Genomic DNA, 18,299 nt, shown 5'->3' on the forward strand with positions numbered 1-18,299 from the left:
TGTGGAATCTCCATCTCTGGAGATATTTAAGAGTAGGTTAGATAAATATCTATCAGGGATGGTCTAGACAGTATTTGCTCCTGCCCTGAGGGCAGGGGACTGGACTTGATGACCTCTCAAGGTCCCTTTCAGCCCTAGAATCTATGAATCTATAAGGTGGCCCATTTCAAACAGTTGACAAGAAGGTGTGAGCATCAGCAGGGGGAAATTAGTTGTTGTAGTGACCCATCCCCTCCCAGTCTTTATTCAGGCCTAATTTGATGGTGTCCAGGTTGCAAATTAATTCCAGTTCAGCAGTTTCTCATTGGAGTCTGTTTTTGAAGGTTTTTTTGAAGAATTGCCACTTTTAAGTCTATTATTGAGTGTCCAGGGAGATTGAAGTGTTCCCCTACTGGTTGATGTCAGATTTGTGTCCATTTATTGTTTTGCATAGAGACTGTCCGGTTTGGCCAATGTACATGGCAGAGGGGCATTGCTGGCACATATCACATTGGTAGATGTGCAGGTGAACGAGCCCCTGATGGTGTGGCTGATATGGTTAGGTCCTATGATGATGTCCCTTGAATAGATATGCGGACAGAGTTGGCACTGGGGTTTGTTGCAGGGTTTGGTTCCTGGGTTAGTGTTTTTGTTGTGTGGTGTGTAGTTTGCTGGTGAGTATTTGCTTCAGGTTGGGGGGCTGTCTGTAAGCGAGGACTGGCTTGTCTCCCAAGGTCTGTTAGAGTGAGGGATCGTCCTTCAGGATAGGTTGTAGATCCTTGATGATGCGCTGGAGAGGTTTTAGTTGGGGGCTGTAGGTGACGGCTAGTGGCGTTCTGTTACTTTCTTTGTTGGGCCTGTCCTGTAGTAGGTGACTTCTGGGTGCCCTTCTAGCTCTGTCAATCTGTTTCTTCACTTCACCAGTTGGGTATTGTAGTTTTAAGAATGCTTGATAGAGATCCTGTAGGTGTTTGTCTCTGTCTGAGGAATTGGAGCAAATGCGGTTGCATCTCAGAGCTTGTGATGTGTTCTGGATGAAAGCTGGAGGCATGTAGGTAAGTATAGCAGTCAGTATGTTTCCAGTATAGGGTGGTGTTTATGTGACCATCACTTATTTGCACTGTAGTGTCTAGGAAGTGGATCTCTTGTGTGGACTGGTCCAGGCTGAGGTTGATCGTGGGGTGGAAATTGTTGAAATCCTGGTGGAATTCCTCAGGGGCCTCCTTCCCATGGGTCCAGATGATGAAGATGTCATCAATGTAGCTCAAGTAGAGTAGAGGCGTTAGGGGACGAGAGCTGAGGAAGCTTTGTTCTAAGTCAGCCATAAAAATGTTGGCATACTGTGGGGCCATGCGGGTACCCATAGCAGAAATCCAGTCTCTTCTTTGTACCTCACTGTCTCTACTACTTGTCTAGCCTTGGGGCTTGCATAGCTCCGCCAAATCAATGCTCAGTCCCACTACCCGCTAGCTTCTTTACATGAGAGCTGGACAAGTTTTTTTCAGCGAACAATAAATTTACAGAAAAACACCTTTTTCAGGGGCCCCAACCTATCAGCTAATAGTTTCATGTGAAAAAAACCTGAAAACAAAAATTTTGTTGAAATTTTGTTGAAATGTCAAAAAATTCATGTTGATATTTCTAAATGAACCATTTCGACATTTCATTTTGAATTGCCATTCAACACAGTTCATTTGACTCAAATGAACTGTTCATTTTTTTGTTTTGTTGAGAAATTAAAAACTTCAGTTTCCGTTTGAAATACACAGAATTTATTGATTTGGTTACAGAACTGAAAAATAAATTATTTGCTCAGCTCCACATACCCGATCCTAGTGTGGATGTAAGCCTAGCCTTCTAGAATTCTAGAAGGGGAATCCAATGTTGGGGAACATTTAGATTTACTTTTCAGTGAAGGCTTAAGTGAATTAGGCATCCAAATTCCATTGGCTTTTAATGGGATTTGGGCACCTAACTCGCTTATTCTGCTTTGAAAAGCCAAACCTCACTGTCTTATCCTGCAGCCACATGCCAATCTCTCTGATTTAGCAGAATAACTTCCTGTATGATACCATCTAAGGGAGTTATGAACACCTATCATCTGGGGAATAGACATGCAGGCTGTGGGCTGGAGAATGCCTCTGCAGCACATTCTTGGATGGCAGCGGAGGCTTGCTCCAGATTCATTAATTGCAGATTCCAGACACACTCCAGATGCCAGAAGGCGATGTTTGAATTCTGTGTGTGTATCTGTTGATTCTCCCCAGCCTTCTCAAGCTTCTGAAATCCAAACAGAACCCAGCTTCAAAAGTTGTGCTGACTATGAGCACTCTCTCTCCTCCACTTGTGAAACAGGGAGATTTGGCTAAGGTCAGTCTTGCAAGGAGTGCTGGAGCCAGAGGTGAAAGTAAGCCGGTACGGTCCAGTACGGTGTACCGGCAAGAGCCAGTACACAGCCGACCGTACCAGTAGGGGGCAGCTTCCCCAGCCCAACAATTTAAAAGGGCCCTGTGCTCCCGGCAGCGGCTGGAGACCCTGGCCCTTTAAATCGCTGCCGGAGCCATGGGGTCCCGCCGCCGGAGCCGGAGGCCCAGGGCTCCGGCAGCAATGTAAAGGGCCCAGGGCTCCCGGCAGCGGCCAGAGCCCCTAGCCCTTTAAATCACCACCAGAGCCTCGGGGCTCCTGGCCGCCGCTACCGTTACCATGAGCTCCGGTGCCAATTTAATGGGCCCGGGGCTCCAGCTGCAGTAACAGTGGCTGGGAGCCCTGGCCCTTTAAAACACTGCCAGATCCCTGGGGCTCCCGGCCACCGCCGCCGCTACCCCAGGGCTCCCGCAGTGATTTAAAGAGCCCAGGGAAGCTGCCCCCCAGGGTAGCGGCAGCGGCCAGGAGCCCTTGGGCTCTGGTGGTGATTTAAAGGGCCTGGGAATTTCAAGGCCCCGCCCCCCGAGTCCCCCCATACCTTGCTCATGACCCCGTCCCTGCGTACCGGTAAGTCCCTTAAGTTACTTTCACTCCTGGATGGAGCACTTTCCTTCTGGGAAAGTATACTCCTTGGACGATGCCTGAAGATGAATGAGGAAGACTTGGTAATCTAAAGGAAGGGAGGGAGTTGCAGATTGTCCTGGAGAGGTGCAAGTCATACAACAGTGTAGAGCTATACAAGAACATTTTAACCTCTTCTATGCCAGATCTCACTAATCTGTGCCTCTTAAACCAGTTTAGGACTACAACTTAGGTTTTGTAAAAATTAATTTTGAAAACTATAATTAGAGATAATTTCATCTCAGATGAGGAAACAGACACACGGTGGTGAAGTGACTTGCCCAAAGTCACACAAATCCGGCAGAGTTGGGAATAGAACCCATTAGATCTGTATACCAGTTTCCTATTTTAACCACTAGACAACTCTCCTTCCGTAATACAAACAGAATTATTTTCAAGACACTTTTAAAAAGTTTCATTGAAAACGGGGGATTTTAAAATATTACTCATTCCCTTGAACTGTCAGAAACTACAAACCAACAGCCAGATGCTGGTGCCTGAGAACCAGACAGCGAGGCTAACTAAACACAGAGCAAAAATAATTTAGTCTAGTTTCACTTTCTAACAGGAATGGAGCAGAAATGGGAAACAAATGGTCTGTTAAAGAGAGTAGGAGTTTCCAATGGTTTCTATTTTATAATCCTGTCACAGGAAAAACACTGAAGGGAACTGTATTGTAATATTCACTTACTGAACACGATTTATTCGGACACTGCAAGTACCAAGTCCAGCACACACAGGCAGGACTGAACATCCTGCTAAAACTCCAGGGTCAGAACAACAACAAAACAACATACAAGACAACAACTTAATACTAAGATAAAGCTATAGCACCATCTACTCATGGAGGTGCTCTCTACACTAAACATTATATTATTTAAAAATACAGGGTCAAATAAGTTCATTACTCCAGTTTGACACCTGTGTAACTCCATGGTTTCAATGAAGCCATGCTGGGGTAAAACTGAAGTAGCATAGTGGTGAATCGGGCTCTTGATTTTTTATTTTGACATGGTGCTTTTAACAATAAGGCAATTGAATTCAACAGGGCAACATGACCTGTGGCCTTTTACCAGCATTATATGGTAAATAAAGGGTTATATGAATGATGTTACGCATGGTGTGTGGTTTACTCACACAGAAAATGGTAGCTGCCCAGGTAGGCAAATATTTATGGCCATTGATTAGGGGGCATGTTCATTCAGATGATACTTCTGCTAATATTCGGTGCATCTAGATTTTAGAGATGGGTCCAGCCTCCCAGGACTGAATTCCTCTGGACTCTGGGGAAGTTCACACCCAGCTCCAAACTTCGTAGATTGGGCCCATCCCTAATCATAGAAATGTAAGACTGGAAGGGAGCTGAAGCGATTGCCTCTTGCAGCCCCCTGCACTGTGATGGGACCAGGGACATCTAGACCAGCCCTGACAGATGTTTATCCAACCTGTTTTGAAAAACCTGCAATGATGGAGATTCCACAACCTCCCTCGGAAGCCTATTCCAGACCTTAACTACCCTTATAGTTAGAAAGATTTTCCTAATATCTAACCTAAATCTCTCTGGCTGCAGATTAAACATGATTTCTTGCCCTACTTTCAGTAGACATGGAGAGCAATCTAACACCATCCTCTTTATAACAGCCCTTAACATATTTGAAGACTGTTATTAGGTCTCCCCTCGGTCTTTTTTCAAGACTAAATATGCCCAGGTTTTTTAACCTTTCCTCAGAGATCAGATTTATCATTTTTGTTGCTTTCCTCTGGACTCTCCAATTTGTCTGTATCTTTCTTAAAGTATCATGCCCAGAACTGGACACAGTACTCCACCTGAGGCCTCACCAGTGCTGAAGAGAGCAGGACAATTCCCTCTTGTGTCTTACATACAACACTCCTGTTAATACACCCCAGAATAATATTGGCCTTTTTTGCAACCGCAGCACATAGTTGACTCCTATTCAATTTGTGATCCACTATAACCCTCAGATCTTTTTCAGCAGTACTACTCCCGTTATGCAGCCCGTTATTCCCCATTCTGTAGCGATGCATTTGATTTTTTCTTCTTACTTTGCACCTGTCTTTACTACATTTCACCTTGTTGATTTCAGATCATTTTCCAACATCATTTTGAATTCAAAATCCTGTCTGAATTTCTAGCAACCATTCCTAGTTTGATGTCATCTTCAAATTATATAAGCATACTCTCCACTCCATTATCCAAATCATTAATGAAAATACTAAATCATACCAGACCTAGGCCAGACCCCTGTGGGATCCCACTAAATATCAATGGTTTGCTGTCAAACTATAACAACTCTGAGTACGGTCTTAAGGATTCATTGCGTGTGTGCACGTGTGCACAGTAGATGTGTGCTGTAATGTGAAGTCTCACCCTGTAGCCAACATCTTCTGTGACAACTGCTGTGTCGACGGTGCAGCCTGCCTGCCACAAGGTTTCCTTGATGCTGCAGCCGTAGAGGAACACGTTCTTCTTCTGGGAGTGGCCGTGATAGTCGCAGAATACCTGGAGATCAGAAAAAGGAATAACACTGACCATAAAACAGGAAGGATTCTAGCCCTTTAAATGGCAATGTGCTACAGTAGTGGGTTGACCAGTTGCTAAAAAAAAACCCATTTTTCAGAACTTCTCAGAGGCTCTCAGGCTATGGGGCATGCCCATAATGAACGCCAAACCCTGTTGATCAATTGTCATCAGCCTTCCCAGGCTCTGCCAGTCCACCTGATCCTGGAGGATTCAGAGAAGAGAGGGAGGTTATATGTTGCTCTGTTTGAAACACAAAGAACTGTGTCCCACCCACTGCCATCCATGGCAGTTCAGGATCCTACATGCATCTTATGATTCAATCAAAGGGAAGTTTGTCAAATTCCTTTGACTTCTAAACTTCAGTATTATCCTCTTGAGATCTAAAACCTGCACCCTATCAGGCAATCAATCTTCATTTCTTTAAGTTTTAAATCTGTACTATATAATTCGCAGAAAAACACATCCATGCTATTACACTAGTAGTTACTGCATATTGTTATGACATTGTATATATCCCCCTAAGCAAAGCACAGTAAGTGACCTATTTTACATAGTCTAATCAATCAATCTAATCCATCTCTTTAGCATCAGTCTTCGGGTAGCTAGGCGCTAAGCATATTCCCACTTTCAGTGAAATTTTAGATTGCCTTTATAAGCACATATCAAGTCCTCTACAAATGAAACTCAGGGTTTATTGGCCTACGAGGTAAATATTGACCCAGGCCTTGCAGAATAATCAATCTTGATGCTCAGTGAGATATGCATTGCTGTTATATATATTCTCCATGTCTTCATCAGAAATACTGGAAAATCCAATAAGGAAAGGAGTTTCAAAAGAAGAGCAATTGTTCTTTTTAAGCCAACATTCTAAATGGTCAGAAGAAGATAGTGCTCCAGCACAGTTTTATTCACTTTTGATAAGCCAACTGGAAAGCAAAGAGGAGCATCCAGATATCACTAGAAGAGAAACTTTAGAATAGACAGGCAGACAGACAGAAGCAGGAAGACGGAGGAAGAAATAAGCAGTGGGTGCAATCACAGTGGGTGATGTTTTGCCATTGACTTCAAGGGTCCAAGATTTCACCCAGTATATTTATCTACCTGATCATGTATTTACCTTTGACCCTTTAGAGACAATTAAGTTTTACTGAATTTAACTGCAGCCATTCAGGATGCAATTATTTGCACACTAGGTTCTGTCAGCTATGCCAGCCAGTCCAGCTTCGACTGCCCATGTCTGCTTCTCTCATGACCGCCTCTGCTCTTCCTCCCATGCATGAAAAAACTCCACATCAAACTTCATAAACTCACCACCTCATCCTCTTTCAATTTCTCCTTAACACCAAGTTCTGCCACAAAGTTTACAGATTGCTACCTCTGGCACTGATTAGTTAAGCAGCAAGCTGCAACTTCTGATTTCCAGGTAAACTATTTTATTGTTACCTAACCCTCACCAACATCTTTGTTTCATCCAATTGCTGCCTCCTGTTTAACACCTAGATTGTAAACTCTCTGGGGCACAGACTGTCTTTGTTACATGTCTGTACAGCACCTACCTTAATAGGGCCCCCATCCTTGATTAGGATTGCTTGGCTCTACTGGAATGGATTATTACTATTATTATCAGTTGGTTCTGTTTCATAACCATGTCTGTCTGAGAGGCAGGGGGGTGGATTTTTCCAGTGCAAGTTCCCAGTGTAGACAAGCGCTAAGAAAGTTGGCATGTCCTGAACATGCCAATCTAGAAGTATATTCTCAGATCCATAATGAAATAGCAATAATGCTGACACCTGGTGCACACAGGTGCAATAACAGGGAATTAAGTAAGAGGATCATTTCCCCAGTTTATAATGCAGATAATGCATGGAACACCCGAGCGCACTACTATCAGGGTGGAAGTAGTTGTGTGCCTACTGTTATGTCTCATCACAGGTAAGTTTTCAGCCAGTGAGGAGCCAGGATTTAACAATATGGCAAACAAAGACAAAATGTTAATACCTATCCCCCATTAGAGTTTTATGCAGCTGTCCCTGCTATGTCAACCAGGCCACCAAACCCATATCACCTAGCAGCAGGGCTGGCGCAACCCATTAGGCGACCTAGGCGGTCGCCTAGGGCGCTACAATTTGGGGGGCGGCGATCGCAGCGGTATTTCAGCGGCGGGACCTTCCGCCACCTCTGTGGGGGGCGGCATTTCGGGGCGGGACCTTCCGCTGCCTAGGGCGGCAGAAAAGCTGGCGGCGCTCCTGCCCAGCAGTGCTGCTGATCCCGTCACCCTCAGGCAGACCTCCAACACTTCCTCCTTCCAGCATCCAGCACTAGACGACTTTGTTACTATTTCTCATAAGGTGGTGTCCAGGCGACCCAGTCATTACTAAACTCCATTGTACTAAACTATAGGGAGACATGGAACTAGTCACATGTTTAAGGGCTTTGCTGCATCAGGGCCAGAGTATTCAGTGCCTCACCGGATTGAGCCCTATGGCAACATGCAGCCTACAAAGAGCAGGCAATGAGGATACAAATAAAGTATGCAATTTTTATACACAGTATGACTGGGATTTTCAAAGGAGCCTAGTTCAGTAGGAGTGGGGGAACCTAATTCGCATAGGCCCCTGAATGGGGGCCATCCCCCTAGCAGTCTGATGCAGCACTTGCTATTGCATCTCTGCCTCAGTTTCTGAGAGTGGGGATTTTAATAAGTCCAATGAGGCTTGTATATTGTACAACATCCCTTCAGGGGTCTAGTTTACTCTACTCCAAAGGCAGAACATCACACAAAGAGTCCGTATCTCTCTGTAGCTGGAGGGAGAAGTGGCTAAGTCAGCCTTCGTGTGTCAACCCCAGTTATGCCCAAGGTCCCTTACCAGTGAGGCCTTCATGAGCCAGGACACTCCTCTGGAGCCAGAGACTTCTTGTGACTAGCTGGGAAAGGGTCTCTTCTCTTAGGCCAAAGTCCCCACAGAGACCGAACCATGACAATCCTTCCTCAGGACAGCATATCATTCCTTTTTTTCCTAGGGCTTCTGCTGTTGCCTGGTGAATTCTTTCCTGGGAGCCAGGTTTCTCTGAGACTCAGCATTCATAGTCCCTGCCTTCTGGAAATGCTCCTACCCAGAAGCATTTTTCCTTGGTTTCCTTCGCTGGTGAACCCTTCACCACCTTCCCCCGAGAAGCCTTTACCATAGGAACCGTCTCTTCCTACATCTTGGGAATTATTCTCTCCCCTAGGAGTCTCTGTTCCCCTAGAACAGTGGTTCCCAAACTGGGGTTCGGGAACCCCTGGGGGTTCGCAAAATGTTACAGGGGGTTCTCAGGAAAAAATTCCCTAATGGCGGACAGAGTTGTCCCAGCAGCCCAGAGCCCCTGGACTTCCAAGAGCTAAGCAGATCAAAGGAAGCATATCTATCACACTGAGGAGATTTAAACTTCAAGACTCCTTATAAGAAATGGAAAGGATGGTGGATATTTTTTGCTGGTTTTAAAATTAAATAGGCAGCTAGTATTGTTTTTAAAATTATTATGAAGAACAAGTTTAAGCTTTGTTGTAACGTGCGTTGTTTGCCTGGACTGCTCAAGCCCTGAATGCTTGTGTAGGAGGAACTCTTTGAGTTGGCTTCTTAAATACCTTCATGCTGTTTCACATCTGATACTCCTTGATGAAACATAGAAGCCTTGTCTTATAACAGACTTATTCAAAGTGATACAAGCTATGAAAGTGAGATCTTGGAAGAGTGTTGCCATTTTCATAATGTAATAAAAATACTGTAATGATAAATAATAATTAATAATACAGAGTGTGTAATAAGCATGTCATAAAAACAAATTTTATATTTCCAAGATCACTGCTCTTATAATTTATACTCAGGTAAAGGAGAAAATCCCTGGAAATATTCATTTTTAGGAGGGGGTTCGCGAGACTTGACATTTTAGTGAAAGGGGTTCACAGGTTGTTAAAGTTTGGGAACCACTGCCCTAGAAGATACCCCAGGAGCAGCTTCCTTTTATCTTGGCCAGGTGCTTCCCTGCCTAATTAACTGCCTCTCAGTAACTCAATGAGTTGACCAATCCCAGGTGAACCTAGAATTGCCTCATTCTCCCTTGTGAAGCCTGTCAGAGGTAGGCCCCTGGCCCCGTCAAAGGGCCAGCTACCCTCTGACAGCCCCTTAAAATAGCCCAGCCTTGCACACATTGGGGGTGGTGGGTTAATATGTAAATATGCATGAACCACACCCAGCTGCCCTCAACCAGCCCCTAATTATCTGGCTAATTAAATGTAGTGTCCCAAGTAACAACTTACATGGGTGGTCTGTTATCCAAAGCTTGCCCATGTCCTGTCCATTCCCTGATTCTGCTGCCTACAGAACTCCACTGCTTGCACCTACGCTCGCCTGTCCCCAGAATGTTGTGCCCTCATTCCTGACACATGGAGATCAGCTTGCTTCCCAGCAGTGAGTCCACTGCATTATTTACACCATTCTCACTAGATGATGAAGGCAAGGGGAGGACTGTGAGCACTGCAAAATCGGATGCAGATCCACAAACGGCAGCATTTCCAATTAAACAAACCCAGTTTTGCACAGACCCTGGACATGCAGCCCGCACCTGTCTGCATATATTTTGCAGAGCTATATGTAATCCATGCACTGTGAAGTAACTCCATCTGCGATGTTTTCAATTACCCTAAAATGGCCCCATCCAAATGGCTGCATTTACTACTTCCTTTAATAACAGAAAGACACTTTTCCAGCTAGTGTTTCATCTAAGCTATCCGTGACATTCAGTCATAGTTTAGGTTAACCACAGGTACTATGTGGAATTTATTCCTATGAATATCAGAGGATTTTATAGTTTCCATTCTATTTTGAGGCAGAACTCCAAGCTCAACTGGATATCAATTACCTGCATATTACTAACATGCAAAAGGCACATACATTATCTGCTTAAAATATTATTTTACATATTAGAAAGCACTGAGGGATATGCAGCTAGTCAGACAACAACATTGCCTGAGTGGTGCTAGCCCTATAATTTTGCATCTAGAGAATCCCACAGATGAATCCTAATTGGTAGGGCTGAAATGGGCCTGCTAGGTGATCCATTCCCACCCACCTGCAACAATGCAAGATTATCATCTACACCAGTGTTTCTCAAACTGGGGCTGCCGCTTGTGTAGGGAAAGCCCCTGGTGGGCCGGGCTGGTTTGTTTACCTGCTGTGTCCGCAGGTCCGGCCAATCGCGGCTCCCACTGGCCGCGGTTCACCGCTCCAGGCCAATGGGGGCTGCTGGAAGCGGCGTGGGCCGAGGGACGTACTGGCCGCCGCTTCCAGCAGCTCCCATTGGCCTGGAGCAGCGAACCACGGCCAGTGGGAGCCGCGATCGGCCGGACCTGCGGACGGGGCAGGTAAACAAACCGGCCCGGCCCACCAAAGGCTTTCCCTGAACAAGCGGCATCCCCAGTTTGAGAAACACTGATCTACATTGATTACTGTGGGACTGTCTGCAGTATCTGCCCACGGAGCCTTATCCCCTTCAGTTGCCATTAGCTTCAAACGGCAGCAGGGTCAGTATCACTGTAGCTATTTATGGGCAGTTCCATTTGAAAGTTGTACAGAAGGCACTGAAAACGTGTTTTCATTTTGATTAAACTCACTTCATCGTGTGATTTCCATGGGGGGAAGGGGGGTTCCCGCCCATGTTCCTGTGACTTTACAACACTTCCCTATCACCCCCTGACGGTCCCACCTTTTCTATCACTGGGGTGTCCTTCTTGGTTCAGCCGACATAGAAGCCAACATAGAAGCCAACTCTGTAGCCTGATAGCAGAGCTTCAACTGAGACATCTAAGCGTGGACAGAGAATGAACCTGGGAGTAAGAGGCAACCAGCCTCTGCTCTAGCTAGGACAGTGTAACTCATGCCGCACAATCAGACTCCAAAACGTGCCACCCTTCTCACCCCCCAAGGAATTAGTCAAGTCCAAGGTAAGAATTGGCAGTATACTCACTTTTGCCAACTCTCACACTTTTATCACAAGTCTCACCGTATTTTTATTACGACCCTGGCTGCCAGAGACAAGTTATTCCCTGCAACTCTCAGCTTTCATTAAAAAAAGAAAGAGAGAAAGAGAGAAAAAAAGAAAAGTTTCTAGCCCTCGTGGCCCCAGAGAAAATCTTGAAAATGTGACACCAGAGGCAAATAAAAAGACAATCCCTAAATATTATCATGGTTGGGGGGGGCCTGACTCATCGCACTTGGGTTGGCAATACTGCATTTCAATCAATTTCAGGCAGAGCCCACTGGCTTCAAAGAATGATAAAGGCTCAGATTGTGGCTTTAGGACATTTGGTGGTAGGAGCCATGAAGCAGCAGGGCTAGAGGGAGAGGGAAGAATTATATCTTACTCCTCCATAATTCCTTCTCGGGCTCAGAAAGGAGGCAAAGCACTGCAGTATCTCTGCCTCCCGCCGACCCTTTCTCATAGCCCTATCTTCGTCCCAGCCCACCCACCCTGGGGACTCTCCCATTCAGGTCTCTGGCAGTAGGCTCATAGGGAGAGTCAGCTGACAGTGCAGTACAGCTGGTCAGAATACAGAAACCAAGTTTCACAACAGTTTCACAGATGGCTTTTTCAAAAGGGGCCAGTTCTTTGTTGTTCTTCAAAACTTTTCCACAGGATTATTTTTTATCCAATTTTTTTGTAAACATTTTCAAAGATCGGAATTTTCAAAAGTGATTTTTTTTTCTATCTCCCAAGTTTTGGTTTTGATGTTGAAACCCCCTTTCCTCATGATTAAAAGACCAATGAAAATTGTCAATGTTTTTTTTTAAAAAAAAGGAAAATTAAAACCAAAAATGTTAAATAAGCAATTTTGTCAAAAAATGAAAAATATCGAGAAAATCAAAAAGAGACAAGGTGGGTGAGGTGATACCTTTTATTGGACTGACTTCTGTTGGGGGAAGGGACAAGTTTTTGAACGCCACGGAGCATTTCTTCAGGTCTGGGGAAGGTAACCAGAGTGTCGGAGCTAAATACAAGTTGGGACAGATTGTTCGGCATAAGGGGTTCAGATATGCTGTAGGAGAGCACTTAAAATAAAGTGGGCTACTGAGGTTTGGCAGGCAGCAGAGTGTATCACAAATTGTTGTAATGAGTCATAAAACCAGTGTTTCTCTTTAGTCCATGCGTCTAGCATTATTAAGTTCCCAAGCTCATCTTTTGAAGGTGTGCAGATTCCTTAGAGGAGGAGAACTGAGCGGTCAGATATAGAGCAATTGCTTTGTAAAAAGTATCAGAGGGGTAGCTGGGTTAGTCTGTATCTGTAAAAAGCGACAGAGAGTCCTGTGGCACCTTATAGACCAGGGGTCGGCAACGTTCGGCACGCGGCTCGCCAGGGTCAGCACCCTGGCAGGCCGGGCCAGTTTTATTTACCTGCTGACACGGCAGGTTCAGTCTATCGCAGCCCCCACTGGCCGCGGTTCGCCGTCCCGGGCCAATGGGGGCGGCGAGAAGCGGTGCGGGCGAGCGATGTGCCGAACATTGCCGACCCCTGTTATAGACTAACAGACGTATTGGAGCATAAGCTTTCGTGGGTGAATACTCACTTCGTCAGATGCATGTAGTGGAAATTTCCAGAGGCAGGTAGAAATATGCAGGCAAGAATCAGTCTAGAGATAACGAGGTTAGTTCAATCAGGGAGGATGAGGCCCTCTTTTAGCAGTTGAGGTGTGAACTCCAAGGGAGGAGAAACTACTTTTGTAGTTGGCTAGCCATTCACAGTCTTTGTTTGACACCATCAGCTCAGGATTAAACAAAGTCTCTGGTTAACAGATGAGTTTTGAGCTAAGATACCTTTCCAGAGACCCAAAGCTACTGGCTAGTTGTTAACTATGAAACATCCTGTTCCCATTGAAGTGAATGGCAAAAATGATCAGCAAAGCACTGAAACTAATGGGACTTCAGCTTGTGCATAAAATTATGCACATGATAAAATGACGTGTTGAAACAGGGACTAAATCAGATGAGGTATGTAAAAGATGACAGTGTGGCCGACGACACTGACTGGGCTGAATATCCAATATCAGACTAGGCAGGTGGAAGATGACGTAATGGCCCATTCCACGACTTTGTTACTCTGTGAGCAACATTTAGTATTCAGCTGTTTCTCAGCTGCCTTTCAGATGGTCCCAGCTGGAAACAGGAGCATGCTGCCATACTTATGGCTAATTAATGTTTATTTATATTTTTAAACAAGCCTTCCACTTGTCATATGTTCACATAAACCTTTTCCTTTTCCACTAGGGGCTGTTGGAGCCAGGGCCGGCTCCAGCATTTCTGCCGCCCCAAGCAAAAAAAAAAGCCGCGATCGGCGGCGGCAGTTCAGCGGCAGGTCCTTCGCTCCTAGAGGGAGTGAGGGACCTGCTGCCCCCGAATTGCCGCAGGTGCCGCCCCTCTCCCTTGGCCACCCCAAGCACCTGCTTGTTAAGCTGGTGCCTGGAGCCGGCCCTGGTTGGAGCACAAGCCGAAATCCTTGGTTTACTCATCACAAACCTAGTCTGAGTGCCAGTCTGGTGGAGGTTTCTTCTCCACTCCTTGCTGCGTTTCATGCTGAGGGCTTTCAGCCAAAGGGGAGAAGAGGAGACTACCTTCCCAAGACAGAGAAGCACAGAAGTTCATTCCCTTTTGGAGCTGGTTACTATGCTGCCGTGAGATCTTTGCAAACTCTCTCCCCACTCCACCAGCAATGGTCTGAAGAAAACACTAATGATGGATAATACTTGGCACAGATCTAGCACTTTTCATCTGAAGACTCAAAGAGCTTTATGAAAGGTGGGCATTGTAATCCCCATTTTACAAAGGAGAACACTTTGCCCAGAGAGGCGAGGTTATTTGCCCAACATCACTTAGGGAACCAGTTGCATGCTCAGAAATCAGATCAAGATCTCCTGACTCCCAATCTCCTGCTTTAAATACTGCACTAAGACGCCTGCCTTCACAGCAAACGCTGCAGGAACCCTCTAAAATACTTAGGGGATCCCAAGTAGGTACAAAGTGGCATCCTGTCATCAGGCAATTTGTTACTTCAGGGCTCTGCTATCCCAGATAGCATGGATTTGGGGGACAGAACTTCCAGAAACTACATCTCAACTTCAGCTCTCCTAACCTTAAACTTCCCCCCGCCCCCCAGCCAGTGTGCTCTCCAGACTGGGCAAGGGCATCAGAACATAGGGTTGTTGGTTAGAAGGGCCGATAGGCAGTAAACTATCCCACTGAAGTGATGGTCTCCAAGCTCTTCCCCACTTCCCGAGTAATGTAGCACTGGAATGTTTCCAGATCTCCCCAGACCCCTTCTCTCTTAGACCTGAACTGTACAGTACATGAGTCTTTTGGGAAGGCTGCAACAAATGAGCAGTGCAGGGGTATTAATACAAGGGAAGACAGAAATGACTCACCAGTGGAGCCCGGCCAACGCTGCACAGGTAGTAGAGGAGGCCCTTGGTGTGATAAATGGTTGGATGGAGCTGGCAGCTGGGAGCCAGCCACTGTCTATTCAGGTCATCCCCACTCAAGGAACACCGGTGGCTGGAATCACAGGACAAAACACACCCCAATTAAACTAACAAAACAACTCTGTGGTTTCAAAATGTGCAGTTTCTGGATACTCCCTGTACTAGGGCAGGCTTAGCTTGTGAGGCTAATTCATATATATATATCTAGATTTCATAGATGGGCTTGAATGAACTAAAACTCCACAGAAGCTTATTTTAGAGGGGTCTGAAAAGTATTCATTATCCATTTCCTTTCCCCGCAGGGCCTGCTCAGTTAGATTCTAGGTAACGAACGCAGTTTTGATTTACATACGCACTCATATTAAACAGGACTAATACTCTTATTTTAAACTCTCTAAAACATTGCTAAAGTCTGATGTCAAATACAGAATCCATCATGGTCTGTGGAGGTATAAAGGGTGGGTTTTCCAAAGCCAACATGGGGCATAGGAATGCCCAATCATCAGTCATTATCGTTGGAACTGGAAAATCAGTCAGGCCCAGTTGAAAATCTATAGGCACCTGCATGGGATGAGCAGAATCAGGGCCGGCTCCAGCTTTTTTGCTGCCCCAAGCGGTGGGGGGAAAAAAAGAGAGAGATAGAGAAAAAAAGACGATTGAGCTGCTGCTGAAGTGCCGCCGAAGAGGAATAGAGGGAGTGAAGGACCCGCCACCGAATTGCCGCCGAAGACTGAAGCGAAGTGATTGAGCTGCCACCAAATTGCCGCTGCAGACCTGGACGTGCCGCCCCAATAATGGATGGAGTGCCGCCCCTTTCTATTGGCCGCCCCAGGCACCTGCTTCCTTTGCTGGTGCCTGGAGCCGGCCCTGAGCAGAATATCTCATGCATGGTTTCTCCACTCATGAGAAATGCAACCATCTCAAACACATATCAAGAATATCAAGAACCAATAAGATCTTTATGCTATACAGCACTGTTATAGAAAACAATTGGCTTTAGTGGGAATTTGACTTCACTGTAAGCCCTTACTACTATAAAACCTAAGTAAGGACCTCGGGGTTTGGACCATAGAGACTTTTACCTTAGCTCAGTCGAACTTTCCTCTCAGATTCTGTTTCACTGGCTAATACACTGTGCTAGATGTTTGATTGCATGGAGGGGAATTTGCATATCTTAGTGCAATTATGCAGATCTGAGTGATCTCCTTTATAGTGACTTTGTTTTAGTTCCAAGCATCCTCACTCTACACAAAGGTTTAACTCTAACTGGGATTGCAATTCGCAAATTGTGATGCATTGATAAAGTTTAGGCCCGCCATTAGATCTGCATTCATGATAAGATCTACCATATTCAAATCAACCACATCTACTGTAGAAGCCTTACTGTTAGCTTAGTAAACTAGAGCTGGAGTGTGCTCGAAGGTATGTATTCTAAACATCACATGGAATTTCAGCCACACAACTCCATCTGACTTTAACAGGAGATGCCATGTTCCACCATTTCTCCCACTACACTGAATGTTCCAGCCCTCTAACAACACAGTATGTAGAAACACACCACCATCATGTGTGTATGAATGAGATTTCATATTTCACAGGCAAGACTTTACACTGTTAAATTTCACCGGTTAGGTTGCGTTGCACACACCTTCAGCACCATCAGTGCTTGATAGAAAATGTTTGGAGGGAAGAGGCTCCAAAGCCTATTCAGAGCCTTTGGAGAGGAGCAGAAGCAATGGAATTCTGACAAGAGGGAAAAGGGTATAGAAATAGTAGAATCCACAGAGAATGTTATATTTATACACACACACAACGTAGAAAAACAAGGCTCTGATGCCACCTTGGGGTTTCTGGTGACATCACAACATCCATTCCAGTTTTGCTGTTGTCACCTAAATTCCCCTTTCCCTTGAATTCACAGTTCCCTTGCTACTCATTCTGCAATTTGCAAAACATTTGCAATAGCTAACACCCTGGAAGCCAGAATTTGCTGGTGTGATAACTGCTGCTGAAAAACTTCTAGCTCAAAACTTGGCAATCTAGTGTAATGTTCATTTGTGGCCCTTCACATAAAGTTAACCCAAGCCTCACCTTTCCTCATTTTCTTTACAGTGGCAGCTCTGCTAAGAGGAACAACCATGCTTTCACCCTGGGTGCTTAATGCATTGCTAGCAGGCTACCTCTGAAGAGTGATATCACCATGCAAAAGTCACCGGTTACACGGGGTGGCACTCACTCCATTTGCAGGTGACTGTGGAAAAATAAGATCCAGATTCTTCCTTGAGTGGCATGTCCTCCCATGACCACTTAAGTCAACGAGTAGAACTGATAAAAAAATAGAATTTCCATCCCATTGGAAACGGAAATATTTTGGACATTTATTTTTATTCCGAATCAACATGAAAATCAAAATATTAATAGTTTTCACAGAATAAAAAATGCCAAAAGAAATTGAATTTAGAAATAATGAAATATATTGTTTTGAAATTTTCAGTCTAAACACAATGTTTCAATGTTCCCAAAAAGAAACCTTTCATTTCAGGTTGGGTCAACAATAATCTGTGTTTGCCTGAGCTGCCATAGTCTCCTCCTCTAGCTGAGCCACCATGGTGCATGAAGGGAGTCCTATGAGCATAGTGCATCATGGGAGATGAAGTCCAACCAGCGAAGCCCAGCTCATAAGGAACAAGGGGATAATGATACAATTGAACTACTACTCCCAGGACGGACAGAAGCTGCTCAAGCAGATGCAGAGATTAATGTCAAACCACCTCTACACTAATATTTTGTTTCAATTTTTCTGTCAGAAAACATTCTGCAAAATTGACATTTTTCTTACAGAAAATTTCAGTTAAATGGAAATCACATTTTCTATTGAAAGAAAAAAAACATTTCTATGAAAAACTCCCAATCACTTCTATCAGTGGGAGCGGCTCGCCAAATCCAAGGAGAGAATGTAACCCAAAACCACAGAATTTAGTAGCTCTTGCCATGGAGTCTGGTCCCACAGTGACACAGAGTACACAGGGCCTTCCTTGTAATATATCGCTTAAGCTGTTTGATTGAGTGGAGCAGACTTTGTATATTTCAGTGCAAATATACAGCTCTGAGCTAACCCTCCTGCAGTGAATTCCTTTTAGTTCAGAATATCCTTACATCCTTGCGAAGGTTTCACTCTCACCAAGATTGCAACTCACAAATTGTGTTGCACCGATACAAGTCAG

The 18,299-nt window shown here is 45.0% G+C and overlaps 1 protein-coding gene across 2 annotated transcripts in view; it reads right to left on the minus strand.

Moving 5' to 3' along the window:
* Nucleotides 1-18,299, minus strand: part of AGBL1 (ATP/GTP binding protein like 1) — a 391,687-nt gene that overhangs the window by 163,943 nt on the left and 209,445 nt on the right. For both annotated transcript variants that reach the window (XM_026648344.2, XM_026648345.2), the window contains 2 exons: nt 15,019-15,148; nt 5,414-5,545 (listed from right to left, as the gene is read on the minus strand). In XM_026648344.2, coding sequence (XP_026504129.1) covers nt 5,414-5,545; nt 15,019-15,148 — 262 coding nt within the window. The remainder of the gene's footprint in view (nt 1-5,413; nt 5,546-15,018; nt 15,149-18,299) is intronic.

Source organism: Terrapene carolina, unplaced genomic scaffold (genome assembly GCF_002925995.2).
Source record: "Terrapene carolina triunguis isolate 2854851 unplaced genomic scaffold, T_m_triunguis-2.0 Scaffold67, whole genome shotgun sequence".
Taxonomy (NCBI): domain Eukaryota; kingdom Metazoa; phylum Chordata; order Testudines; family Emydidae; genus Terrapene; species Terrapene triunguis.